The 25,682-nt window shown below is 42.9% G+C and overlaps 1 protein-coding gene across 1 annotated transcript in view; it reads right to left on the reverse strand.

Moving 5' to 3' along the window:
• Window positions 1-25,682, reverse strand: part of CLSTN2 (calsyntenin 2) — a 529,216-nt gene that overhangs the window by 69,173 nt on the left and 434,361 nt on the right. The window contains exon 8 of the mRNA XM_066601026.1: window positions 12,221-12,383. Within this exon, the coding sequence (XP_066457123.1) occupies window positions 12,221-12,383 (163 nt within the window). The remainder of the gene's footprint in view (window positions 1-12,220; window positions 12,384-25,682) is intronic.

Consider the following 25,682-nt stretch of genomic DNA (forward strand, 5'->3'; position numbering starts at 1 on the left):
ATAGATATAGGGGCGACCACTTTTTATTTTCTAATAACGATTTGAACTCGGTTTCATCACTTGTCTAATATGTGATGCTTTCAGTTTATTTTTCAAGATACAGTATGGATATATTCTTTCTTCAACTTTTAGTACTATGTACAATCTCGATCTTGGTCTCTTGGTCTCAACGCGTTTCACCGTTCATAGAACGGATCATCAGGAGATCACATTGATTAGTACCATCTATATAGAGTTATAACTGTTCCAGCGTTTTTAGGACAGTTGCACATAGATTATTTATAACTCATATATTGTTCCTATTGGTGATAGCAGAATTGCTTACTTTCAGGTATTCTGAATATGCTATGACTATCAGCAAGTGAACACTCAGTGCATAGGTAAATTCCTAGCTTGTCGGAGTGTATTCAGAGTTTAGAAAGTATTATATCAGGTGCAATTTTAATCAGAATCTATGATACTGTGCACGTGATATCAATTTCACTTTCTTTTATTGTAGTTCTCATTTTGCTCTAGTGTCAAGCAAAAGAGTACCCGCATGCTATAATGATAAGCATATGTGGCTCTTTAAATCTTCACCTAGCTAGCAAAGATAGGAGGACTTTGCAATAGATACAATTGATATATCAAATAGGGAGTGTGACCAATGTGTCACTGGTATCTCCCTTACTATCACAATATAATCAATTACATCGTGGGACTGCAAAGTGTATGCAGACCCCACACTGTGCTAGGGAACAAAGAGTCAAAAACTAACGTAATTGGATTAAGGTAACGGCATGCTAGGTAGAGATGCAGTTTTCCATACTAGAGTATAGTTAGTTTCTAATTCTGCTATAATGCAAGAGTTTCTATGTGCTAGGATCAGAGTAGTAGCGCCTCTGGCCTGGATGGTAGGTCAGGGCTATCATGTTTCACTATATAGTTTTAATTAGTAAATAAAACATAAAAGTGTTACATTCCCTTTAAATCATAACCTATAATAGGGCAGAATTCACATGTTGCAGTTATATGGCTTTTTTCCCCTTTGATTTTTGCATAATTATGTAAAAAAGGCTCTAACTGCATTTTTTTGCATGCTGAAGATATATTGTATATTTACTGTGGTTTTAAGATGCAGGCTAGCTAAGATGTGTTATAGTACAGACTCAGAGTTTGCATATTTCCTGGTACTTTGTGTACAGTGGGGAAAAAAAGTATTTAGTCAGATACCAATTGTACAAGTTCTCCCACTTAAAAAGATGAGAGAGGCCTGTAATTGACATCATAGGTAGACCTCAACTATGAGAGACAACATGAAAAAACACATCCAGAAAATCACATTGTCTGATTTTTAACAAATTTATTTTAAAATTATAATGGGAAATAAGTATTTGGTCACCTACAAACAAGCAAGATTTCTGGGTCTCACAGACTTGTAACTTCTTCTTTAAGAGGCTCCTCTGTCCTCCACTCATTACCTGTAGTAATGGCACCTGTTCGAACTTGTTATCAGTATAAAAGACACCTGTCCACAACCTCAAGCGGTCACACTCCAAACTCCACTATGGTTAAGACCAAAGAGCTGTCAAAGGACACCAGAAACAAAATTATAGCCCTGCACCAGACTGGGAAGACTGAATCTGCAATAGGCAAGCAGCTTGGTGTGAAGAAATCAACTGTGGGAGCAATAATTAGAGAATGGAAGATACAAGACCACTGATAATCTCCCTCGATCTGGAGCTCCATGCAAGATCTCACCCCGTGGGTTCAAAATGATCACAAGAACGGTGAGCAAAAGTCCCAGAACCACATGGTGGAACCTATTGAATGACCTGCAGAGAGCTGCGACCAACGTAACAAAGACTACCATCAGTAACACACTACGCCACCAGGGACTCAGTTCCTGCAGTGCCAGACGTGTCCCCTTGCTTAAGCCAGTACATGTCCAGGGCTGACTGAAGTTTGCTAGAGAGCATTTGGATGATCCAGAAGAGTATTGGGAGAATATCATATGGTCAGATGAAACCAAAGTAGAACTGTTTGGCAGAAACACAACTCGTCATGTTTGGAGGAGAAAGAATGCTGTGTTGCATCCAAAGAACACCATACCTACTGTGAAGCATGGGGGTGGCAACATCATGCTTTGGGGCTGTTTCTCTGCAGTGGGACCAGGACGACTGATCCGTATACATGAAACAATGAATGGGACCATGTATTCGTGAGATTTTGAGTGCAAACCTCCTTCCATCAGCAAGGGCACTAAAGATGAAATGTGGCTGGGTCTTTCAGCATGACAATGATCCCAAGCCCACCAACAGGGCAACGAAGGAGTGGCTTCGTAAGAAGCATTTCAAGGTCCTGGAGTGGCCTAGCCAGTCTCCAGATCTCAACCTTTGGAGGGAGTTGAAAGTCTGTGTTGCTCAGCGACAGCCCCAAAACATCACTGGCCTTGAGGAGATCTGCATGGAGGAATGGGCCAACATACCAGCAGCAGTGTTTGGCAACCTTGTGAGGACTTACAGAAAACGTTTGACCTCTGTCATTGTTATATTTCCTTTATTGGCAAAGTATTGAGATGAACTTTTGTTATTAACCAAATACTTATTTTCCACCATAATTTGCAAATAAATTTGTTAAAAATAAGACAATGTGATTTTCTGGATGTGTTTTCTCATGTTGTCTCTCATAGTTGAGGTCTACCTATGATGTCAATTGCAGGCCTCTCTCATCTTTTTAAGTGGGAGAACTTGTACAATTGGAATCTGACTAAATACATTTTTTCCCCACTGTATTTATCAACAGTATTTGGACTTGCATCTTACATAGTAACATAGTAACATAGTTCGTAGGGCCGAATGAAGACAATGTCCTTCTAGACCAGCTTGTTTATCCTCCTATGATGTTGATTCTCTGAAAGAATTGGACAAGCTGCTATTCTACTTGTTGTAGTAGTTTTGATATATCTAGGTAGCTACTGAGTTGGTTTCTTTTCTTTGATACAAAGCGCACATTTCTACTTTTGTACATACAGTGTATCTTGTATTCTATCATTTGAGCTCAATTATCACCTTTTGCTGTATTCTGTGTATGTGAATAGCAGAGCAGTTGTTCTTTTCGGTAGTTTATCAGTTTCTACCATTTGTTCTGCATTTGCCCTTCCATCTGTTTTTAAAGTTATCAGCTTCTGTTTTTGCTGGGATCACAGATAGCAGTGCCATGTTATTATGTGTGCAGAAGAAACCTTTCTTATATTTTACTTTTCTAACTAGAGATGTGATTCACTGGGACTGAGATTTAAAAGGAATTATTTACATTTTGAAGAATCAATGGAAAATAGAAATAGATTCACTGGAGGGTTCTCTCTTTTACTATGAATATAAGCGATACAAGGCATTACTTATAGTGTCTGCAGGCAGACCTTCACTAGACAGTCTACCATTGTCTTCCATTGAGGAGTGAAGTAAGATATCATCTTGTTCAAACCTAGGAAAACAAGAACTGCCAGAAGAGTCTAGAAGAGTATTATCACCTCATTAAGATAAACAGACACACTTGGCTAATCCGGGCATGGAACTTCATGGAGAAGTTGGGAACTTGTCAACCAAGTAGCTAACGTATATGTATGACTAGCTTTGGGCTGGCCAAAAACTTTCAGATATCTAAAATGTGAGACATCTTGTGCTCCTCAACAGTGTTATAACCTTTATGTATGATGATCGTCATCCTTGATTAGTCTTTGTTGTAAAGAAATAGTCAGCAGAGTAAAGCTGCTTGTAGATATTAGAGTACACTTGCCCATTTAAGGAAGATTTTTCATCAATGACTGTGTCAACCAGTCAACCACCGCCAGCCGGTTTTCTACTGATGAAGATTTCATAAGTTTTCTGACTGATCCATGTGTGTTTACGAAGTAAAAACAGTAATACAATGGATCACATTCACTGTGTTACTCTGCATAACATTAAGGGCTCAGTCAGACGGGCGTTTTTTCGCGCGATTTGCGGATCGCATGACGGATGCGCATCCGCAAATCGCGTGACCGGTGCGCGCAAGTCGCCCGCAAATCGCCCGAAAATCTGCTCCTAGCCGCGTTTCATTAGAAACGGGCCGGAGCTGTCCAGCGCAGTGCATTCAATGGAGACGGCAATACAGCCGTCTCCATTGAAAGCAATGCGCTGCGGGCGAGCCCGGGATGAATTGTCGGTAAGGGCTTAAATATATAAGCCCTTACCTGCAATTCATCCTAAAATGTGTTAAAATAAAAAAAAATTGTATACTCACCTTCTGCCGGCAGCCGGAGCTCCGCGCGGCCGTCCTGCAGTGGGTGTGAAGGGGGTGTGAGTCAGACCTGCCCCCTGATTGGCTCAGCGCTGAGCCAATCAGAGGCATGCCTCACTCACACCCATTCATGAATTCATGAATGGATGTGAGTCAGACCTGCCCCTAAGGCAGCAGTCACTCACCCATTCATGAATTCATGAATGGGTGTGTGAGTGTTTTCAGCCTCTGATTGGTCAGGGCTGTGACCAATCAGAGGCAGATCATTCAGCAGGCGGGGATTTTAAAGCCCCGCCAGCTGAATAGTGCTGAGAAGCAGTTCAGGAGAACTGACAGCGGCCGCGGCTGGACTCCGGCTGCAGCGGAAAGGTGAGTATACAATTTTTTTTTATTTTAACACATTTTAGGATGAATTGCAGGGAAGGGGTTATATATTTAACCCCTTCCCGACAATTCACCCCGCGCACGCCGGCAGCCCATTGCTTTCAATGGAGCGGCTGTATTGCCGCTCCATTGAATTCAATGGGCAAACATCGTTCTTCTCTGCCACAGCTGTTACAGCTGTGGCAGAGAAGAATGATTTGTCTTCTATATATTCTCAATGGGGTCGGCGCTGCTGCCGCCGGCCCCATTGAGCGCATATACAGAAGAGAACAGGAATCGCAGATCGCAGATAGGTGCGATCTGCGATTTTTTGTTCTATAATTTATCGGACGAGCGCATAAAAAGCGCTCATGTGTCCGATACCATTGCAAAGCAATGGTTTTAAAAAATCGCCGGACGCATGCGCAAATCGCGCCTAAAAACGCCCGTCTGACTAAGCCCTAAGTGTGCATGCTAATTTTCACAAACGCTTCATTAAACCACTTACAGACATCAACAAACAGCAAATGGTCAAATATCTGATCTTCCAGAGCAAACTTATTGACAGACACATGTCCAAAAGCTTAGCAGATCTCTTCTAATGCTCTGCAGCATAGTGTTTCATTGAAAATACCTATAATACTAGTTTTAATGCGAATCACCAAAAATCTTTATAAGGACCCTGAATCAGCAAGCAATATTTGGGGAGATTTCAGCTCAGGGCCTGCAGTAGTTCAAGTGCAGCTTTGGACAATATTGCAGGTTGTAATTCTGGATTGAAATACAAAATAACTAAAGACAAATATTTGTAATAGTAATACACTTTGGTGTACTGTAGTAATTCTTGTATAAAATGGTGCTCAATTGGCTTTTCTAAAAGCTAACGCCACCTACTAAAAATTCTCATATAGAAGAAAAAAAATTAATTATAAACTTGCCTTTAAATTATACCACAGTCAACGCAGTGGGCCTCTTCTAGAACTTTGCAAATGTTTACATGCAATGATGTGCCACCTACATTGACATCACCATATGTGACTGCAATGGCCAATCGTGGCCACTGAAAGCTACATCATGACTGTGGCTGACAGTGATTGTTCACTACAGATGGATGACATATACTAGATAGATGACATAAACATTTAACCAACTGAAAGATTCTAACAGTGGGGGACCAAAGTTATATATATATATATATATATATATTGGGGTACCCAATTATAGACATTTATAGCATAATCACATGATTTTCTGAAAAATAAAATATATATATATATATATATATATATATATATATATATATATATATATATGTAAGTGTGTGTATATATGTATATCAGATAGCCTTTGGGTAATCTGACTAATGTGCTTTGAATTTCTTTCATTAGATTCAACTGTCTATTATAATGCATCAAAACATTATTGAAATGGAAGAAACACCATTCATTTACTGTTGAAATTCTGTCGTTTTCATTTAATATAACTGTACATTTACAATAATACAGCCTATGATTCCAAGGTTTAAAATCAGATTTTTCCAGATATTTATTAATTTGTTATTAAGTTTTGATTATTATGAATCTGCTATGTGTATAACTGGCTCATATTAAGACTTATTCAAAAGCAAAGAAATATAAGTAGCGATACTTCAAGGGGTTTAACCTCCATGGAACTCCTATTGATGACCTATCCTAAGGATAGGCCATTAATAGTTGATCAGCCAGGGTTCACCCGATCGGGCAATCACAATGAGTGCCGCTACACAAACTGATATATACTTATATTTGCAGGTGCAGCTCTCATTAAAATCAAGACGTCTATTAATCTGTGATATACCTAGTTCAAGGCATGAAGGGGCAGTGCATGACTTCTATCTGTGGTATGCTAAAGGATTGTTTGGTCTTAGCCCAAAACTGGGCAATGGTGGCCAACTACATGAAACAAAATACTTACCTGTTATATCCTATACCACCACTCCGGTTCTCCTTGATGAGCTGTATTGGTAATGTCATTTAGACAACATATGACTACTTTAGCCTATCGCTGGCCCCGTCAGTCACATGTTGTCCATGTGGTGTCACTGCTCCAATCAGATAAATAAACCCATAAGTGATAGCGCTGGATCTAATAGGTACATACTGCTTGTTCTATTGCTTTGTACAATTGGCTAAACCCAGACAATCCCTTAAAGTCATTGTCCCCTCTGGACCGATATAAGGTATAGTGTATAAATATTAAATGGAGAGTTCTGTTAACATGTCAATTAAAAAAAAAGGATGTTAAATACTATACTAGTTTTAACTCTTTAAATACTTAATGTAGAAAAGCTGAAGAATGTGTAAATTGAAGTGCTAGACATACATAGTGACTCGTTACTGAAATGAAAATGTGTGAAGTCCTTGTTAACGGTTTTATTCTTTTTTCCATATCCACAGTAATAATGGGAAAGTTTGAGTCTTGAATTCTAGCACAGATTGAAAGTATGTACTTTTGTGAAACTTTTCTCCATTATGAAGAACATTACACCAAAAGGTCACATTTTTCAAATACATACCTTTCACCCGCTATGAAAGTGCCCTCTCAGTAGTGTGTGACTCAGGCTATAATAAATAGCACGCCACACATAAGGAACAGAATTTTTTACATGCATTATATAGCCACTTGACATGTATTCATTTTTTATGAATAATCTTCCCCAAACTATTTATTTTCTATTGTTGCCTTTATTTAACCCCTTAAGGATTGGAATGTTTCGGTCCTAAAGAAACTTTGTAGTGATTTTACATATGAGGTGCCTTTAAGCTGACTGTATATAGTACTGCTGTAGAATTAAAATGACCTTTCACTGCAAATAAGAGGTTAAGAGTGGCTGCACACAGACATAAGGACATATACGCTCATGATACCGTGATGTGTATGCACTATGCAGGGCGGGTGATCACTTGCTATTGCGCCAGTAGTGGCGCTTTTTACTGTACTTTCTTACACTGCCAGGACCGCGCACAACGGCAAGGTCCTGGCAGTGCCATGTGGTCCAGCTGACTTAGTCCCAGATGTTTTCTATTCTCCGTGCAAAATGGTGCATTTCAGTGTGCAATCTCAATCACGGGGACCTTTGGTGTCCGATTGCGCACCAAGATAGAGTATGTCGTGTTTTTTATTGTGTGCTTGAAATGTGCATGGAAAAAATACTGTGTGAAGGAACCCATTTAAATCACTGAGTTCTATTCGCTGCATATGCTGCCCACAGATTTTGCAAAACAAATACACATGCAAAAGTGTCCGTGTGCGGGAACCCTTAGTCTAAGCCCAGGAAAACAATCACAGAAAACGGCCATTAATAGGTTGCAGACCAGCAACCTATTAATGACGCCATATATCAGAATGGTCTGGCACTTTGTATCCACTATGTGTGGGAGTATACGCCAAGCAGCCACCCCCCTCTATATCAAGAGGCAGTGTAAGTGGCTGTCTCATCGGTGTCCTGCACAGGTGTAATTCGCTACCTCCATTTGGTAGTCAGCTACCTGCATTGTGAGAGGATGCATCTATATGCACTCCTTACTCAGTAAGTAATGGCTGTTTTCTGTGATTGTTTTTCATTTTTTTTATATTTTCCCTTCTGTGATGTATTTATATTAGTGTAGGGACCCACTACAACGCAAGGAACCGTGAAGTGGTTAGTGGGCTCATGTATCTTGGCCAAAATCTAACCAATGCCTTGCATTCATTATCTATCATTCATATGCAGCGTGGCTTTAAGACTCCAGGGGGAGCCCAGGGTGGCAGTACCAATGTGGTTCACTGATGGAAATGCAGGGCAACTCGCCAAATTATTATGGCGTCATTAATAGGTTGCTGGTCTGCATGGTGAACTACATATATCAGAATGGTCTGGCACTTTGTATCCACTATGTGTGGGAGTATACGCCAAGCAGCCACCCCCCTCTATATCAAGAGGCAGTGTGAGTGGCTGTCTCAACGGTGTCCTGCACAGGTGTAATTCGCTCCCCCATTTGGTAGTCAGCTACCTGCATGGTGAGAGGAGGATGCATCTATATGCATTTCTTATTCAGTAAGTAATGGCCGTTTTCCTGTGATTGTTTTTAATTTTTTTATATTTCCCCTTGTGTGGTGCAAGCCCGGGAAAACAGACCCATACTATTATTCCTTCTTTACCTAATTTTAGAGTAGGTAAATGCTCTCCAATAGGTATTGTAGTGTTCCCTGGGTAGCTATCAGACCCAGAATTTGTCCATCAGACTACAACATAGTTGCATGTGGTTCATCACTCCAGAAAGCCTATTTCCACTGCCCCAGAGTTCTGTGCGCTCTATACCGCTCCAGCCATTGGTGTTCATTGCACATGGTGATCATAGTCTTGCATATAGCTCTACAACCACAGAAACCTGTATATTGAAGCTCCTGAAGCACAGTTTTAAATCTTGATATGACTTGATGCAGTTTGGAATTTTGTATTGAATGATCCAACCCAGGATAGACGACTTTTTACATTATTCACTTCAATACTCAGTGGCCTCACTATGTGAGATTGTGCAGTTTACCAATTCAGGACTGAGTTGCTGCTACTCATAGACAATCCTATTTTATAATAATACCACTTAAAGTTGACAGCGGCAGATCTAGTAGATCAGGAATTGAAAAATCTAACTTGTGCTAGAGCTGGCCACCTTTTGTATTACAGAGCCACGTTTAAACTCATTAACATATTAAGCTCTCGGTCAGACGACCATTTTTTGCTGCGATTTGCGGATCGCATGACGGATGCGCATCCGCAAATCGCGTGATCGGGGCCAAAAAATCGCCGAAAAATCTGCAGCTAGCAGCATTTTCAGCGAAACGGGCAGACACGAGGAATCGCAAATTGTGCCTATCTGCGATCTGCGATTCCTTGTGTTTTATATATGCGCTAAATTGGGCCGGCGGCAGCAGCGCTGACCCCATTGAGAACATATACTACAAAGATCATTCTCATCTGCCACAGCTGTAACAGCTGTGGCAGACAAGAATGATGTTCGCCCATTGAATTCAATGGAGCCGGCAATACAGCCGGCTCCATTGAAAGCAATGGGCTGCCGGCGAGCGCGGGATGAATTTTCGGGAAGGGCTTAAAAATATAAGCCCTTCCCTGAAAATCATCCTAAAATGTGTAAAAATAAAAAAAATATATATATTCACCTTGTCCCTGCAGCCGGAGTTCAGCCGCGGCCGGCCGGCAGTTCTCCTGAACTGCTCTGTGTAGTATTCAGCAGCCGGGGATATAAAATCCCCGCCTGCTGAATGGGCTGCCTCTGATTGGTCACAGCCCTCACCAATCAGAGGCAGCTCTCACTCACCCATTCATGAATTCATGAATGGGTGAGTGAGTGCTGCTTCTGATTGGCTCAGTGCAAGGACCAATCAGGGGCAGCTCTCAGCTGTCATTCATAAGCTAATTATAATACTAATTATTTTCTACTATGGAGATTGTATGGTTGTGTGTGCATTATTTATGCAGATGTATCATAGGATGGTAGAGTTGGAAGTGACCTCCAGGGTCATCTGGTCGAACCCCCTGCTCAATGCTCAAGTCCAACTCCCTGTTCATAGTGTATGAAATGGGGGTGGCTAAAAAAACCTGAACTGAATAATTAAGAGGGATAGCTAAATACTTTTAGCCATTCAGTTTGGGTACTTTGTATTTACACTTTTTTACTCTCTACAGCAGGGGCATCAAACTCATTTTCACAGAGGGCCACATCAGCCTTATGGGTACCTTCAAAGGGCCGATTGTACTTGTAAGACAGTATAGTAACAGTGACCCCCGTAGTGGCCGCCATAGTAATAGTGACCCCAGTAGTAATAGGGACCCTATAGTGGCCCCAGTAGTAAGTGACTCCCATAGTGGCCCCAGTGGTGATAGGGACCCCATAGTGGCCACAGTAGTAACAGTGACGCCCATAGTGACTCCAGTCATAATAGTGGCCCCAGTAATAAGAATGACCCCCCATAGTAGCCACAGTAATATAAATGACCCCCTTAGTGGCCCCAGTAGTAAGTGACCACAGTAATCAGAGTGGCTCCAATTATAAGAGTGGTTTCCATAGTGACCCCAGTAATAATAGTGACCCCAGTAGTAAGTGGCCACAATAATCATAGTGGCTCCAATAATAAGAGTGACCCCCATAGTGGCCCCAGTAGTGATAGTCTCCTGTAGTGGCCCCAGTAGTAATAGTGTCCCCCATAGTAGCCCCAGTAGTAAGTGACCCTATGGGAGCCTTTGGGAGTTGCCCGAGAAGGGAGGTGGAAGGGAGTTTAGAAGCATGTCTGCTAAACTTCCACCCCCTCACTCCTCCTCTCCACCCCTTGCAGGCTGTTTGCAATGGGAGGGAGCAGGAGCTAGTGTGCTAAGCTCTCGCCCCATCCCACCCCTTCCCCTTGCTGAGAGCCGTTGAGGGGCGGAAACGGGGGAGGCAGCTGTCTCTCCCCCCCCCCCCCCCCCCCCGCCCAACGGTATCCCAGGCTTGGCATATACTCGCCGGACCACGGCTGCCCCTCGTTCACGCGATATTTGGTTGCACTGTGGCTGTGACCGAAAATCACTGCGCTCATCTGAAAGAGCCCTTAGATTGTTGCATGGCTGGCGGGCCACATAAAATGAGGTGGCAGGCCAGATTCGGCCTGCGGGCCTTGTGTTTGACACATGTGCTCTACAGGTATCTCTCTGCTTCTTAGTCCAGGCTGTGTATGGGTAACATGGCAAATGGAATAGATTACATGAAGAGACAGAAGAATTTGAGCAAGCCTACATCTACAGAAGATCTGTGGTTAGTTCTCCAAGATGTCTGGAACAACCTTCCAACTGAGTTTCTTTAAGAACTGTGTGCAAGTGTATTTAGAACAATTGATGCTGTTTTGGAGGCAAAGAGCGGTCCCACCAAATATTTGATTTAGATTTCTCTTTTGTTTAGTCACATTGCATTTTGTTAATTGACAAAGATAAACTATTAACACTTCCATTTTTGAAAGTATTCTTACTTTGCAGTTTTTCATCCACACCTGCCTAAAACTTTTGCACAGTAACATTTACAGACATACAGTAAAAATATATACATACACACATGGTTATTTATTTATGCCTGGTACCTTTTTCAATGGACTTTCTGATTCTCATCCACTTCCCTCTTCTGGTTTTACTTTTGGTCATGTTTGTTCTGCATGGATCAAACTGCCATATTGGAACTGACCCTTCTTACTGCCGCTACTGACTATCCTATTAGCTACGCATCTGTATTGCCACCTTGTCCTTCCCGGACATCTTTAGCAATGCCTCTGCCACCAGTAAATGACCACCCTAGGGAATGCCAGATGGGGATCAGACAGAAATCGTATACTTCTGTGAGGGAGTTAAAAATGAAAAACAGGAGTATCCCTTAGACTTTGTACTCCGGGGAGTCACTGCCAAACTGGTTCCAGTATCAGAGATTTCACTTTCAGTGTAACATACAAAAGCAAACTTTTTGAATCCTACTATAACCCTTTCATGACCAAATAAAATACATCACATGGTTGTCCAACACTACATAGAATTTCTTACCTTGCCAACAAGCACCAACTGTCAGCTGCATGGCAATGTGTGAGGGATGGATTGGCCAATCATTTGTTACCAGGTATGGTTCATATGTTCCTCCGTCCATGTACAGAGTCACCACTGGAAAGTCTATGTTGATTACATAGTAGTGCCATTCTTTGTCACAAATCTGGAAAATACATGAAATTTCAAAAAAAGGGGATCAGCATTAGCTTAATGTTGTCATTACAAAAAGTTGAACGTAAACTCTGAAATTATTGAAAGCATTATACATCCATGCATGATGTATACTCATGTACAATACCATTGTACAACCATTCTATTAGTGTTGGACCCTGAGGATTTTTTTTTCTTTTCCTCTTATCAGTCTCTGGTGTTGTTTATCATCCTACAGCGTGTTTCAATAGATGTATAGATCCGCTAGATACAGGTGAACAAACTTAAGCTCCATTTATTGTCACATTCATGGGATATGACTGTAGGGTAACACACAGGCTCCTTACTATCCTATGCAGTATTATAGATATGTCTCCATATAACATCTTGGTTTCCCTGAGAAGCAATGTTTCTCGAAGAGGATACCTCCATAATGTAATATGTGATGCAGCATGCTAATAATAATAATCTTTATTTGTATAGCACCAACTTATACCCCAGCACTTTCATAGCATGGGGGAAACACAAAAAAGATGACAATTACGTGTGGTATACCGTTATTTGGAAACAAACAGGGTGGGGGTGATACAGGAGGTACAGGAGCAGGAGATGAGGCACGGGAGAACACAAAACAGTGCCAAAATTACATATGGTATTTAATTATTAGGGAAGCAGAACGCGGGGGGGGGGGGGATAAGGTGGTACAGGGGCAGAAAATGTATATGATAGGCAATGTGAAAAGTGTGGGGAGCAATAGGGAGGGCAGGGGCATGTAATGGGGGTGGGGGATTGGATCAGGAGATTTGGCATGCTTCCGTGAAGAGATGCATTTTTTAAGGCGTGTCTGAACTTCCGTGCATCAGGACTTGTCCGGATGTTTTGGGGTAGTGCGTTACAGAGGACCGGTGCTGCTCTAGAGAGGTCCTGGAGGCGAGCATGTGATGATTGAATTAGAGGGGCGGTTAATCTCAATGTGTTGGCTGATTGGAGTGTGCGCAGTGTGATGTATGGACAGAAGGGAGGCGATGTACAGTGGTGCGGCGCCATTGAGAGCTTTGTGGGTGGGGTGTACAGTTTGAATTGAGTTCTATAGTGGATGGGTAGCCAGTGCAGCGACTGGCATAGTGCAGGGGCATCTGAGAAGTGTCTGGATAGCTAAAATAGTTTAGCTTTCGCATTTAGTATGGATTGAAAGGGCAAAAGTCTGGTGTGGGGAAGGCCAATGAGTAGTGAGTTGCAGTAATGGAGTCAGGAATGAATGAGGATGACAATGAGTGTCTTTAGCGAGTCCGTGGTGAGAAATGGACAAATTTTAGCAATCTTTTTGAGGTGCAGGGATTGGATGTGAGGGGTAAAAGAGAAGTTGGAATCCAGTTTTCTTTTCTCACAGATTCCAAAACAACCTGTGAGAAAAACTTTACATGCCACATTCATGAACCTTTACTATGCCCAACTGGGTATCAACTCTTGCTATGACAATTCTGTACAAAAACCAACAATTGTACCAAAAAATTGTAATCATTTGCATCTGTTGTCATTAAAGTTTGCACTATACTGCTACATTATTAGACCACATTCACATCTGTGTCAGAGGCTTGGTTCAGAGCATCCAGTGCAGATCCATAACAGCACATTGAGCTATTTTGTGAAAGAAAATGCCACTGGGCATGATGGAACATGGATGGACCCCACTATAGGTAATGGGTCTATTGGGTGCAGTTTGTTTCCATCATTGAACAGATCTGGAATTTAATTTTCTTGATCCCATGATGGAATAGGAAAAAAGCAAATCTGAATGCAAATCTAAACAGATCATAAGGCATCAACGGGTGCTGCCATTTATAAAATATTTTAGGAGGCCTACAGAGATCAGAAAATTTTCCTTGAATACAATACAAAATAGTAAGGGAACCTTTGGAGGTATTAGTGTATCTTGACGCCACCAGAAAGTCCTGGTGGAGCCAAGATTGACAGGGGGGGTGATGCCTTGCAAATAGGTCCTGGAAGGGCTCTAAAACTGGCCGGAAAATACATGCAGCTGCACCAAAGTAGAGGGAAAATACCTAAAGCGGGCCCTGCTGCTAACGCACTGCCAGAGCTGCAAGCTCAGCATCGAGGCACTCGCTGCAGACCTGGCTCACTGTTCTAGCAATCAGCCAAAAGCGGCATTAGGCGGCTTTTGCTGGGGAGCCGCTAGCGCACCACAAGAAGCAACCCCACCCCTACCCGATTTCACTTCAACATACCACCCGCTACGCTCTAGGGCCGGGGGGACAGAGAGTGTTATGCGGTGGCCACACAGTGCGGGAGCACACAACGCCAGCCTTCCTCCCTCACCTCAGCTAGCTTTCCCGGTGGCGGAGCACAAGCGCTGACAGCGTTCAGGGCGGCAGCTGTTAGGAGGGAGCAGCGTCCATAGAGCTGAGAGTCCCACCAGAGGAGCGAAGCTTTCAGAGCGACAGCGGCCAACATGGAGCTGACAGTTTCGCTAGCAGAACACAAGGGGTGAGGGCGCCAACTGTGATCAGTAGACCTTAGGGTGAGGGTAACATTACTTGTTATGATTACATTTAAATGCTGCCATGTTTCGGCCGTAGCATGGCAGCATTTATGCACACTCTGCTAGTAGGCCCTTCCTGCCTTGGCCCAATCGTTCCCCCTGTCAAACCACTACACTAAGACCACCTTTGGAATCCATGCATGCAACAATGTCACCACAGCTGTAGCACTAATGAAACTTGGTACTGTAGCAGCACCATATCACTCATAGTACCACTACCACTTGGTTTCTGGGTGAGAACTTAGACAGCAAAACATGGCTGGACTTTGTACCGATCCAATATACTATGAAACATTTTTAACATCCAAATGTTCCTTTTGTTTTTTTATAGTGATCTGTTTTCTTAGTAATCATTTGCAAAGTAATGGCTCAGCAGGCTACGTTGTCATTGCACTAAAAAGTTTAAGCACCACTTCAATACAAAATCTACAGCCTTTACTAGCAACTTTCCTCCACCATTAATGCAATGCCAGGAGCTCACTTCTTCTTTCAACTTCTAAATATTTTCTAGTAATCGCCAAACCTTTTGTCCACATTGTCACAGAATAGATTAGCATGGTATGTATGGATTACATTGCTATTGCATTTACCATTCAATCTCTATACAATTTCTTTAGATTATTTGTACAAATTAATTTTGCCTGCACATCTGGTCCACTAGTTAGAAAAATACCAAACAGGGGAACAGCCTGTATATACAGTATCTCGTGCAAGTACTAGAAAAAGGATTGCAATGTTAAACCTTGAAAAAATATCAACCTCTGTTTTACTGCAATACACAGATGTACTGAAAATAAGAAATAGGACAGTGTTATAATACATGAGTAAATATAATTAGGCATATAATCAGCTCTGAGATGGGCAGTTAAAGAATAGAATGCCTCTGCAGTTCTTATGCCCATTAATAATAGATGCTCAGTAAATGGGTAAAATGCAATTCCAATTAATAATAACTAAACAGACGAATTGATTGGGCAGCTAATATCACAGAGGAGGAAAATAGATTAAGCCGAAATCACTTTTATTAGTCATAAGGTCTTATATCCTTTTGCTTCTCACTCACAATGTAAAGGCTTTACTTAAAGGGGTTCTGTCACTAAAAAAGAAAAATGCTATACTTATCTATTCCTCCACCATCAGTCTACTTATCAGATCTTCACCTCCCTTATCTTCCCCTGTCTCCTGCAGTCCAGGGGGTCACTTCACCTCCAGCTGCCTGATTTTTCTCCTTCCTGTGAGGTTACATACATTTGGTTGGCAGTCTTCCAATGTATGTTACATCACAGCTCACAGGCTAGCAGGGGGACTGCCTATCTTCTTCAGAAATTGCTCATGCGAGCTGTCTCTGAAATAGATTACAATACCTTCCTAGGCAGTGAAGCTACAGCACAGGGATGTGACCTTCACTGACCCAGCCGGAAGTAATTTGTGATAAGCAGCCCTCATAACAAGCTGGGCCCAGCCTGCAGTGAGCTGACCTGGGGCACTGGAGAAGCTCAACCAGGAGAAGATGTGATAAGGAGACAGACAGGGAAGGAATAGGTAAGTTTAGATATTTTTTTTTAACGACAAAACCCCTTTAAAGGGACTATCTGATTGAAAGACACCCTATTTAGGATTTCTAAGTTAATATGCAGGAATACCCCATCCAAGACTCTATTAGACAGAGCAGAGAGCAGCTAGAAGGAGTGTCTCATACTCAGAAGGGCCAAATAAATCCTCCCATTACATGGACAGTGCACTGATTTCAGTGTAAACTGTGTAATGCCTCCTCGTCTCCTGTGGTGGTGCTGCACGGAAATTGAGCACTTGCTGCCTAATTCCTGCACATATTGCAGTTCATAACTTAAGATCCCTGCAGCGCATGCTCTAGTTGTCGCGGGACTGCAGTGATGACTTAGCATCTGCCACTGCGCCGACACATGCTCAGTGTCATTCCAGTGTAGGACGCCAAACATGAGCACTTCTAGGCTGGTGTGTGGATGGATTGGTCAGCTGGGAGGCATGTGTCCCAGCCAGCCAATTAGGGCATGTCTGTTCACATTTATTCCGGCTGCTCCTTATTGAGGACATCAGTTATACTTCTAGTATGAAGGTGTTCTGGTCTAGTTGGCGGCTCCTGTCCTGGTTCTACTGTTAGATAAGTCCTTTTTGTGCTAAGTGCATTTGGAGTGTTTAATATCTATCTTCTGACTAATTGCTTTTTCTGCATTAGTATTCCATCTGGTTTGTAGCCTGCTTCTTTAACATGTATACCATATATATTTTTTATTGTAGCAAACATTATCTCTGTTTTCCAACCAGGGAGACTCAGGGTCGTCACCAATTCCTGATGCAGGGTTGTCCTCATCGGGGCGAGTGCTCCACCTTTAAGTAGGGTCTCAGCACATTAGTATGTTGGGGTCAGATTTCAAATTCCTGACTCTGGTTCTGTTAAAAATATTTTTTCCGCTCCGTGTTAATATATTGTGTGTATATTTGTCCTTCTAGGACAACAAATTATATCCAATCTCGATGACGTGTTTTGCGTTCAGCTTAGACATAATGCTGTCATCTGTTTATTGCTCAAAGTTCCTTCTAACTAAAAAAGTTTATTGAGAAATATTTAGAATAGCAAAACAATAAAGCTCTAAAAATATTCAGCCGCCGAACTGACTGCTGACAGTTTGCAGATAGCAACATGTTTTCTACAACGTAAGTAAAATAAAATATAGTAACATAGTATAAAATATAGTCTGCATGCAATCATTAGTACTTAACTCGACTTTTATGAGAACAGCTATTAGTTTTCAAAAATATATAAAGAAGACGATATGTTTATGGGCAGGCAATATATATTCTAATATCAACATCACTCATCATATTCTAAGAGAACATGTTGGCTGTTTTTGGATGCATTTTATCCTATCGATTGGTATCACACATTTTTCATGCGATTTTTCGCCTGATGCGAGGGTCAGTACCAAAACAGATTATGAAAGCAATGATTCACAATGGTTTCCTACTAGAGATGAGCGAACGTACTCGGTTCGGATGTTTTTGGACTTGAGCATCGCTTTTTCCAAGTAACTGACTACTCGGACGAAAAGATTCGGGGTGCGCCGGGGGTGCGCGGGGGGTTGCAGAGAGGAGTGGGGGGGAGAGAGAGCTGCCCCCTGTTCCCCACTGCTACCCCCCGCTCCACCACGTCACCCCTTGGCGCCCACCGAATCTTTTCGTCCGAGTAGTCAGTTACTCGGAAAAAGCGATGCTCAAGTCCAAAAACATCCGAACCGAGTATGTTCGCTCATCTCTATTTCCTACCCATCTGCGATGTTTTCACTGATGCAATGTTGACAGAATGAAAAATCGTGACATGCTCTATCTTCTTGCGATTTTTGTTTCCCTATGAATTCTTCTTTTATTGCAACAAGCTTGCGTTACAATGCGATTTTAACATTAAAAAGCCCTACTGACTTTTGCGATAAAAGAAATTGCACGTTTTTATCGTGTGATTTTATCACTGGCAGCAGCAATGCGATGCAAGATTATTCTAAAATTAAAAGAATTGCGACGCCCAAAAATTGCACAAAAGACACAATTTTGCCCCGATTTTCTCGCAGCAAAATCGTGATCACCGGTGTGAAACTAGCCTTTCAACAGTACGAGCTGTGGGTTGTTTTTTGCAGTTCAGTTCACCTTTCTAGTTTCCTTGCATTAGGCTTTGCCAGCATTTCTCATTGTGCCTATTGATCTTTTTTACTTCTTATCTTTGTACCATGTGCTGCCATCTTTTCTTGATATAACTTTATTTTTTCATTATGTCTTCTTGTATGTGTTAGCTACTTTCCCATTGAGTATAACAAAGATTTTATGAAGATGCAAGAACTGGAGCCAGGCTGGTTTTACTATTCAATAAAGAACAGGACAAATGTTTCGCCAGATGATATTTTCATGAGGACATTCACTGTTCATTATAATAGAATGTATCTTATAGTAGATCAGCTGTATGTATATTTTTCTACATCCATCTTTCTTTTATACCATTGAATTTCGCACTCGTGTTTCTGTAGTTTTCTGCAAATTGACTAGGGCTTGGAATGTGAAATCTCCTTCAGAATATGGTATGAGTCCATTATAGACGGCATCATTCAAGTTGCATCAAGATGAAATACTCTTCAGTATTTCCCAGCATAATGAAGACTCTTGTACATGACCCAATAGAGGCTGAGCAGCATATAAGTGTACAGACAGACTACTGTAGATTCCTTTTACAACCTTCATGATACTACAGTAATTACATGTAGACTGCTTTCATTTCAGTAGGAACATACTTTATTATAGTGTTATGATCATGTGGGCAAACTAAGCACGGGGCCGACATGATCGTTACCAAAGGTTTTGGACAACTGGCCCTGTGCTACAGGGAGGAATGACTTGGCCCTATCTAAGCGGGGACATCACCCCAATAAAGGGCGGCCCAGCGGTCTTCGGATCTGGGCCCTGGCTGCTCCTAGAAACCACGCACCAGGACAGGATACATACATATGTCACATTACAGGGACAGAACAACAGGACACACAGAGCCAGAAAACACCAGCATACAGCAGATAAAATGCAACCACTAATAGCAGATGATAAGCTATATATAAATACCAGGTATTAGTTGACATTTTGTACAAAACATGGAAGCTAGCGGGCGACTTCACGGCTCCTGGCTCTACCGCTAGTCCCTACACTAACCAGGAGTCCAGAAACACCAGACACAGTTCACACAGCAAGCTGCAACAGGACAGAACAGAGCATACTTCACACAACAAGTTGCAACCGGGCAATCAGGGCACGAACTCTACCGGCACGGACTTTAACATATAGTGCAAACCATACAGACTCCACCCAGAGCTCACATGAACACAGATGAAACTCACAGCAAGTCTGTGTCCTCATACAGGGGGGGATAGACAGTCAGCCGGGAACTGTGTCAGGGATCCACCAACTGACACACAGAGCGAGACATAAGACGTTTGGAGGCCGCACCTATGAGGGGAAAGGAAAAGGGGCATTGCATGTGCTGCAGACTAGGACTTCAGGCGTCCAAAACATCTTTGGGAAGCATAGAGACACAACAGACTTACATGCAAACACAGATCTGAGTGGGAACAAAACAGATACATCCAAACAGTACAAGACCAGCTTCAGACTGAGAAGAGCTGGGTTTATATGTACTGAAGGCTAATGGGGATTGGCTGCTGGCGAATACCACACCCAGCCAGCTTAATTAACCCTCACTTCCTGTGGAGCTGTGCTGCTAGGAACCAGTACTACAGATCCCAGCAGCACACGTAACATATAGACTTTTTAAGGTAATCAAACACAGTGAAACACTTCTGAAGTGACAATAAATATTTAGCAAAAATCTACATTTCAGAACTTTCACAGTGGTGACTTGAATTAAAAAATATAATTTTTATTTTGAACTTTTTAAAAATGCACATATAGGGGCACAACACATAAAACAACAAAAACAAAAAAAGTAAGTAAGGGGCGTGGTAAATACCATCCAACCACACCGTCACTAAAGATGGGCATCCAATTGTGCTGTGTGTGTGGGTGTTTGTGTGATCTGGTCACCGGCGACCACGAAGTTTTTTTGTCCTGCTTAAAGCCGGTAATGTATGAGGCAGGGGTATATTGGTACTTGGGGTTTGTAAGATAATCCCCAGTTGTTTTGGTCTTTTTTATTTATAAAGCCCACACACCGTAGATGGATGCAATTTTTAGTGATTTGAACGTTCGTTTCTTCACAATTCTTTTTTGCCCCCCCCCCCCCCTTTTTTTCAAAGGAGGGTAGAGGTACCTGACCAATTCCTAAATGGATAGTCGGAATTGGCCTTGGCCGTAGGGATCATCTCCCGAGGTTGCTAGATATGTATGATGCCAACCTCCAGAGAGAGTCTCCCGGTTAGTATAGGACGGCCTCGCCTCTATAGATAAGGGTCGTAGTGTAAATACTTGACCCAAGCGTATTCGAATTTCCCTTTTTAGTATGCTGATTCTCGTATTTAATTGCTCGACGCGTTTCACCACTTCAATTCTCGTGGATCATCAGGAACATTATAAATCGGGATTGAGTAGAGACAGTATAGATGATATCATGAGGTCACCAATAGACCAATTGATAAAGAAACGAATATCTTAATTTTTGGAGGGCCTGTTCATGCAGCAGGTTTCTCAAAGGATCGGGTCTAGCCTGGGTAGAAAGTTCGATACTCAAATTTCTCTTATTGACAAAAGCAATAATTTGAGATTTGCCAGAGATAGCGTATCCTAATGACCCAAATCAGCCTTGAATGCGAATGTCTGGCGTGGGGTGTTCAGGACTGATACGGGAATGTTCAAGCTGCTACTACTCACAGAAACATACCATAGGGATGCAGTATTATGCTGTGAGTAAAGTAGTATTGGAGCAATCCGTCTCTGTCCAGAGATTGGATAGCCGGTTCGTCCTATGCAATATGCATACTGGGACGCTAAGCCGGTATCGCAAGGGTTTTTGTGCCTGTGCTTATTCAGGACACATATCCCCAGGTGAGGAAAAGGAGAGAAGCACTAGCCCCCTGCTTCTCTATAGAGAACACCCCGTTCACCAATCTGCTGCTTCTTTAGCTATCACATAAACAGACTAGTGATTTACTAGCCTGTTACGTGTAGGAGCTTATCTAACAGAACCCGCCCGAGTTTCTTTTCCCAGAGTGTCAGAATTGACAGAAGAAAAGGATGGATACAAGATGAAAATAACAAAAGTTGGTGTCCATAGCCCAGATGGTAGGCTAGGGAATGAGCTCTGGATGCAAGGTGCTTGCCTTATATAGTGCAGTGCCCTCCTTCAAGAGGGTGTGATCAATTTGTCCACCTATCAAGATAGACTACGCCCCCTTGTGTACACATCATGTGGATGGGAAGGGCTCATTTGTTATTATTAGACTCCATGTAAACCTAGCACTGGATCGGGAGTCCTCAATGGTTACTGGAGTGTGGGTCCTCTGATGTTGTGGAAACGATCGTCCCTCAGGGCTCCTCTCCACTGGCGACGGCGATAATCGCTGCGAGAAAATCGCAATGCCAAGATCGCACCGCATCGCCGCAAAACCGCAAGTTTGCGATTGCGCTGCGATGCGACGCGACATCCGCCCTGCCATTACGCTGTGTGTGCGAGAGAAAAAAACGCAAAACGCTGAAACAATCCCCCTGCTGCGATTTTTAATCCTCGCATCGCAGCCTGCCCCCAAACATCGCCAATGGAAGGCTGTCACAGAACCACACGTGCAGGACCTTCCCCCGAGAACCCGCACTCTCACATCGCACTGAAAACGCACAACTATCTCGCCAGTGGAAAGGAGCCCCCAGTGTGACGATCGGCGCGGGCTATGCCTCTACTGATGTGGTCTATAGGAAAGATCAGAGGGGGCCCATTATTTTGTCCCCGCCTCCTCGGTATTTGCTGGCCAATCCGAGTCCGGCTTAACGTCAGGGGGTGTGTACTCCCGTGACGTGTGTCGTGGTGCCATGACAACCTGAGCGACGCTGGATCCAACCTCCCTCCGTAACATCAGGCATGTGTATTGCGCAGTGTAGCGGACACAGGGCCGGACTGGGTCTGTTATTATCAGTCGCGGCGCTCGTATAGGTCCGTGCACTCAGGTGGGCCGTGGATCGCGTCCTACATACCGCCCCCCGACGCACAGCGCCGCAGAGACGTGGGGGGACGTCATGACGCGCGGCGTCTCGTGGGACGCATCTGCGTCTCATAGCAGCGATACCTCACGTCCTGGTGACGTGACGTCACGATGTAACGCGTAGTGACGTCACCATGCGTGCCGCATCATCGGGACAAGCGGCTCAGTGTGGGGCCGTTTCTCAGGACTCTAATTGGCGTGCTGTCATAGCGTTATCGATGGGGGGGTGTGGCGACCTACGGGCGCTCACGGTGAGATGCAAAGAATGCATCTGATCCGTGATGGATACCCGGAAAAGACCAAGAATAGTCGGATGGGTCCGTGAGGGATAATAGGATCAGTATGTTCAGGGCGAGTGATGGACTTCACAATATTCACTATATTATCCAGAGTTTGAAGTGTGTAAATAAAGATGTTTGTCAACAAGGTTTTTTCTTTTTATTGCAGATGCTCCATGGGAAAAGACCCCGTGTTGGGTGTTGTTTGTATTTAATAGGTCCTCTTTGATAATACAGTAATAGATATTACAGGATTCATTTAGTTAGTTTTATATTTGTGACCCAGAAATTTAAGGTAAGTATAATACGATCTTGATCCAAAACATAAAGATAGCGGCGGATAATATGGTAAAACCGTAAGATTTGGTAAGGGTGAATGATGGACCATCACTTGTGGTCTTATTTATAGTGTCGCATGACGACCATGGATGGAGGTTGATTCAGAATTATAGTTCTTAGGCCCAAAAACAGAAAAGGTACTAGAAGGTTATCTGTTAGATGAAGCAATTAAATGACAGAATTTCATTTAGGCCAACTGGTTGTGTGGTTCCGCACCGGAAAATCCAATTGGCCTCTTTACGAAGTAGCAGGCTGTCAGGGTTGCCGCCTCTACCATCCGATCTAATTGCTTCAATCCCTTGGAAAGCCAAGCATTCAGCATTTCCATTATGGTGTTCCCACACATGGGTTGCTACGGAGGTGATCTCTTTCCTCCCTATATTGCCAATATGACCCAGTATTCTCCGTCGCAGTTGTTGACGCGTTTTTCCGATATACTGTTTTTTACAGCTGCATGTGATCAAATATACTACATTGGTTGACAGGCAATTGATGAAATCACGTATTTCATACTGTTTGCCTGTAGCATTCGCGGTAAAGGAGTTGCCTTTCAGAATATATTTGCATGCCAGACATTTGGAACATTTAAAGGTCCCATTTGGGATTGAGCGTGTGAGCCAGTTCTTACAAGAGGTGGTTGGTTTCAGATGACTTTTCACCACGTGGTCGCGAATATTCCGGCCACGTCTATAGGTGATTTTAGGGAGATCGGAGATATGCTGTTTGATATCATCATCTTTCTGAAGAATTTCCCAATAGGACTTAAGGATGTTGAAGATTTCCTGGTGTCCAGTGTCGTAGGTGCCAATAATTCTAATTACGTTTTTGTTATCTGGTCGCTGTTTTGGGATAAGGAGAGAACTCCTGTTGCAAATGCGGGCATGTTGTTCAGCTGTGTTTAGAATTTCAATAGGGTATTTACGTTGTCGAAACCTATTGTGGAGTTTGTCACATTCCTTGTTGAAGCAGTTGTCGTTGGAACAGTTGCGTCTTGCCCTTAGGAACTGGCCTTTAGGGATGCCTCGTCGTAGGGGGAAAGGGTGGTAACTGTCCCAGGCTAAGAGGCTATTGGTAGAGGTTTCTTTACGATATAAATCGCTCGTGAGTTTGCCGTCTGCTTCGATTTTGATAATGATATCCAGAAATGTCATCGTATTCTCGTCTATTGCAGCTGTAAATCGTAAGTTTAGATTGTTATCATTGAGCCACATTACAAACTCTTCAAAAAGCCGTTTAGTGCCGGTCCACAGTATTAAGATGTCATCAATATATCTAATCCATGTGAGGATATGTGTGGACCATGGCATGTCGCTGGAAAAGACGATTTTCTCTTCCTGAGTCTTCCTCCAAACTTTGGAGGTCCCTAATTGCGGGAATATCAGAGACTGGTACACCTAGTTCGTTGGCCAATTTGCGATCCAGGAAATATCATGCGATCCAGGATCGCAAATTGGCCAACGAACTAGGTGTACCAGTCTCTGATATTCCCGCAATTAGGGACCTCCAAAGTTTGGAGGAAGACTCATCTGGACCAATTCCATACACTGATTGCAGGCCAACAAATAGATCCCATCCCCCTGCAATGAGTTGTCCAGAATTGGATATCTTTGAGAATTTGGTCCTAAGGGATATAAAAAAGATTCAAACCTCCAATATCAAAAATTATAACATGAGCATAAACGAAAAGAAGGCCCTGAAGGCTCTAGAAAAGAACGAGGACATCATTATTAAACCGTCTGATAAAGGCGGCAATGTGGTTATATTAGACAGAGACAGCTACATCAAAATGTGCACCGACATTCTTGATGATGTAACCACATATGCTGTTTTGGAGGAGGACCCCACAGACAAATTCAAACAAGTATTAGACCAAATTCTCATGACCGCCAAAGAATCGAGACTCATCAATGAACGCGAGCTGAAATTCATGACTGTAGACACACCTAGACTGGCCACCTTCTACACCTTGCCAAAGATACACAAGGGGACGAACCCCCTAAAAGGACGCCCTATTGTTTCTGGCATTGATAACCTAACACAGAATGCCAGCAAGTATCTAGACAAGGTCCTGAGACCATTTGTGTCATCGCTTCCGTCATTTGCGCAGGACACTATGGATGTCCTGCGTCAAATTGAGGGAATAGTGGTGGGTCCGGAGACAATGATAGCGAGCCTCGACGTTGAAGCCCTGTACAGCTCAATCCCGCATAACATAGGACTAAAAGCCACCTCACATTTCCTAACTCAAAGAGGCCGACATTTACAACAGCATAGTGAGTTCATATTGGAACTATTGAGCTTCATCTTAACACACAACTACTTCCTCTTCAACCGGAAATTTTTCCACCAGCTCAGGGGCACCGCGATGGGGACCTCTTGTGCCCCCACCTACGCAAATTTGCTCCTGGGCTGGTGGGAAG

The sequence above is a fragment of the Eleutherodactylus coqui genome, chromosome 1 (genome assembly GCF_035609145.1).
Source record: "Eleutherodactylus coqui strain aEleCoq1 chromosome 1, aEleCoq1.hap1, whole genome shotgun sequence".
Classification (NCBI taxonomy): Eukaryota; Metazoa; Chordata; class Amphibia; order Anura; family Eleutherodactylidae; genus Eleutherodactylus; species Eleutherodactylus coqui.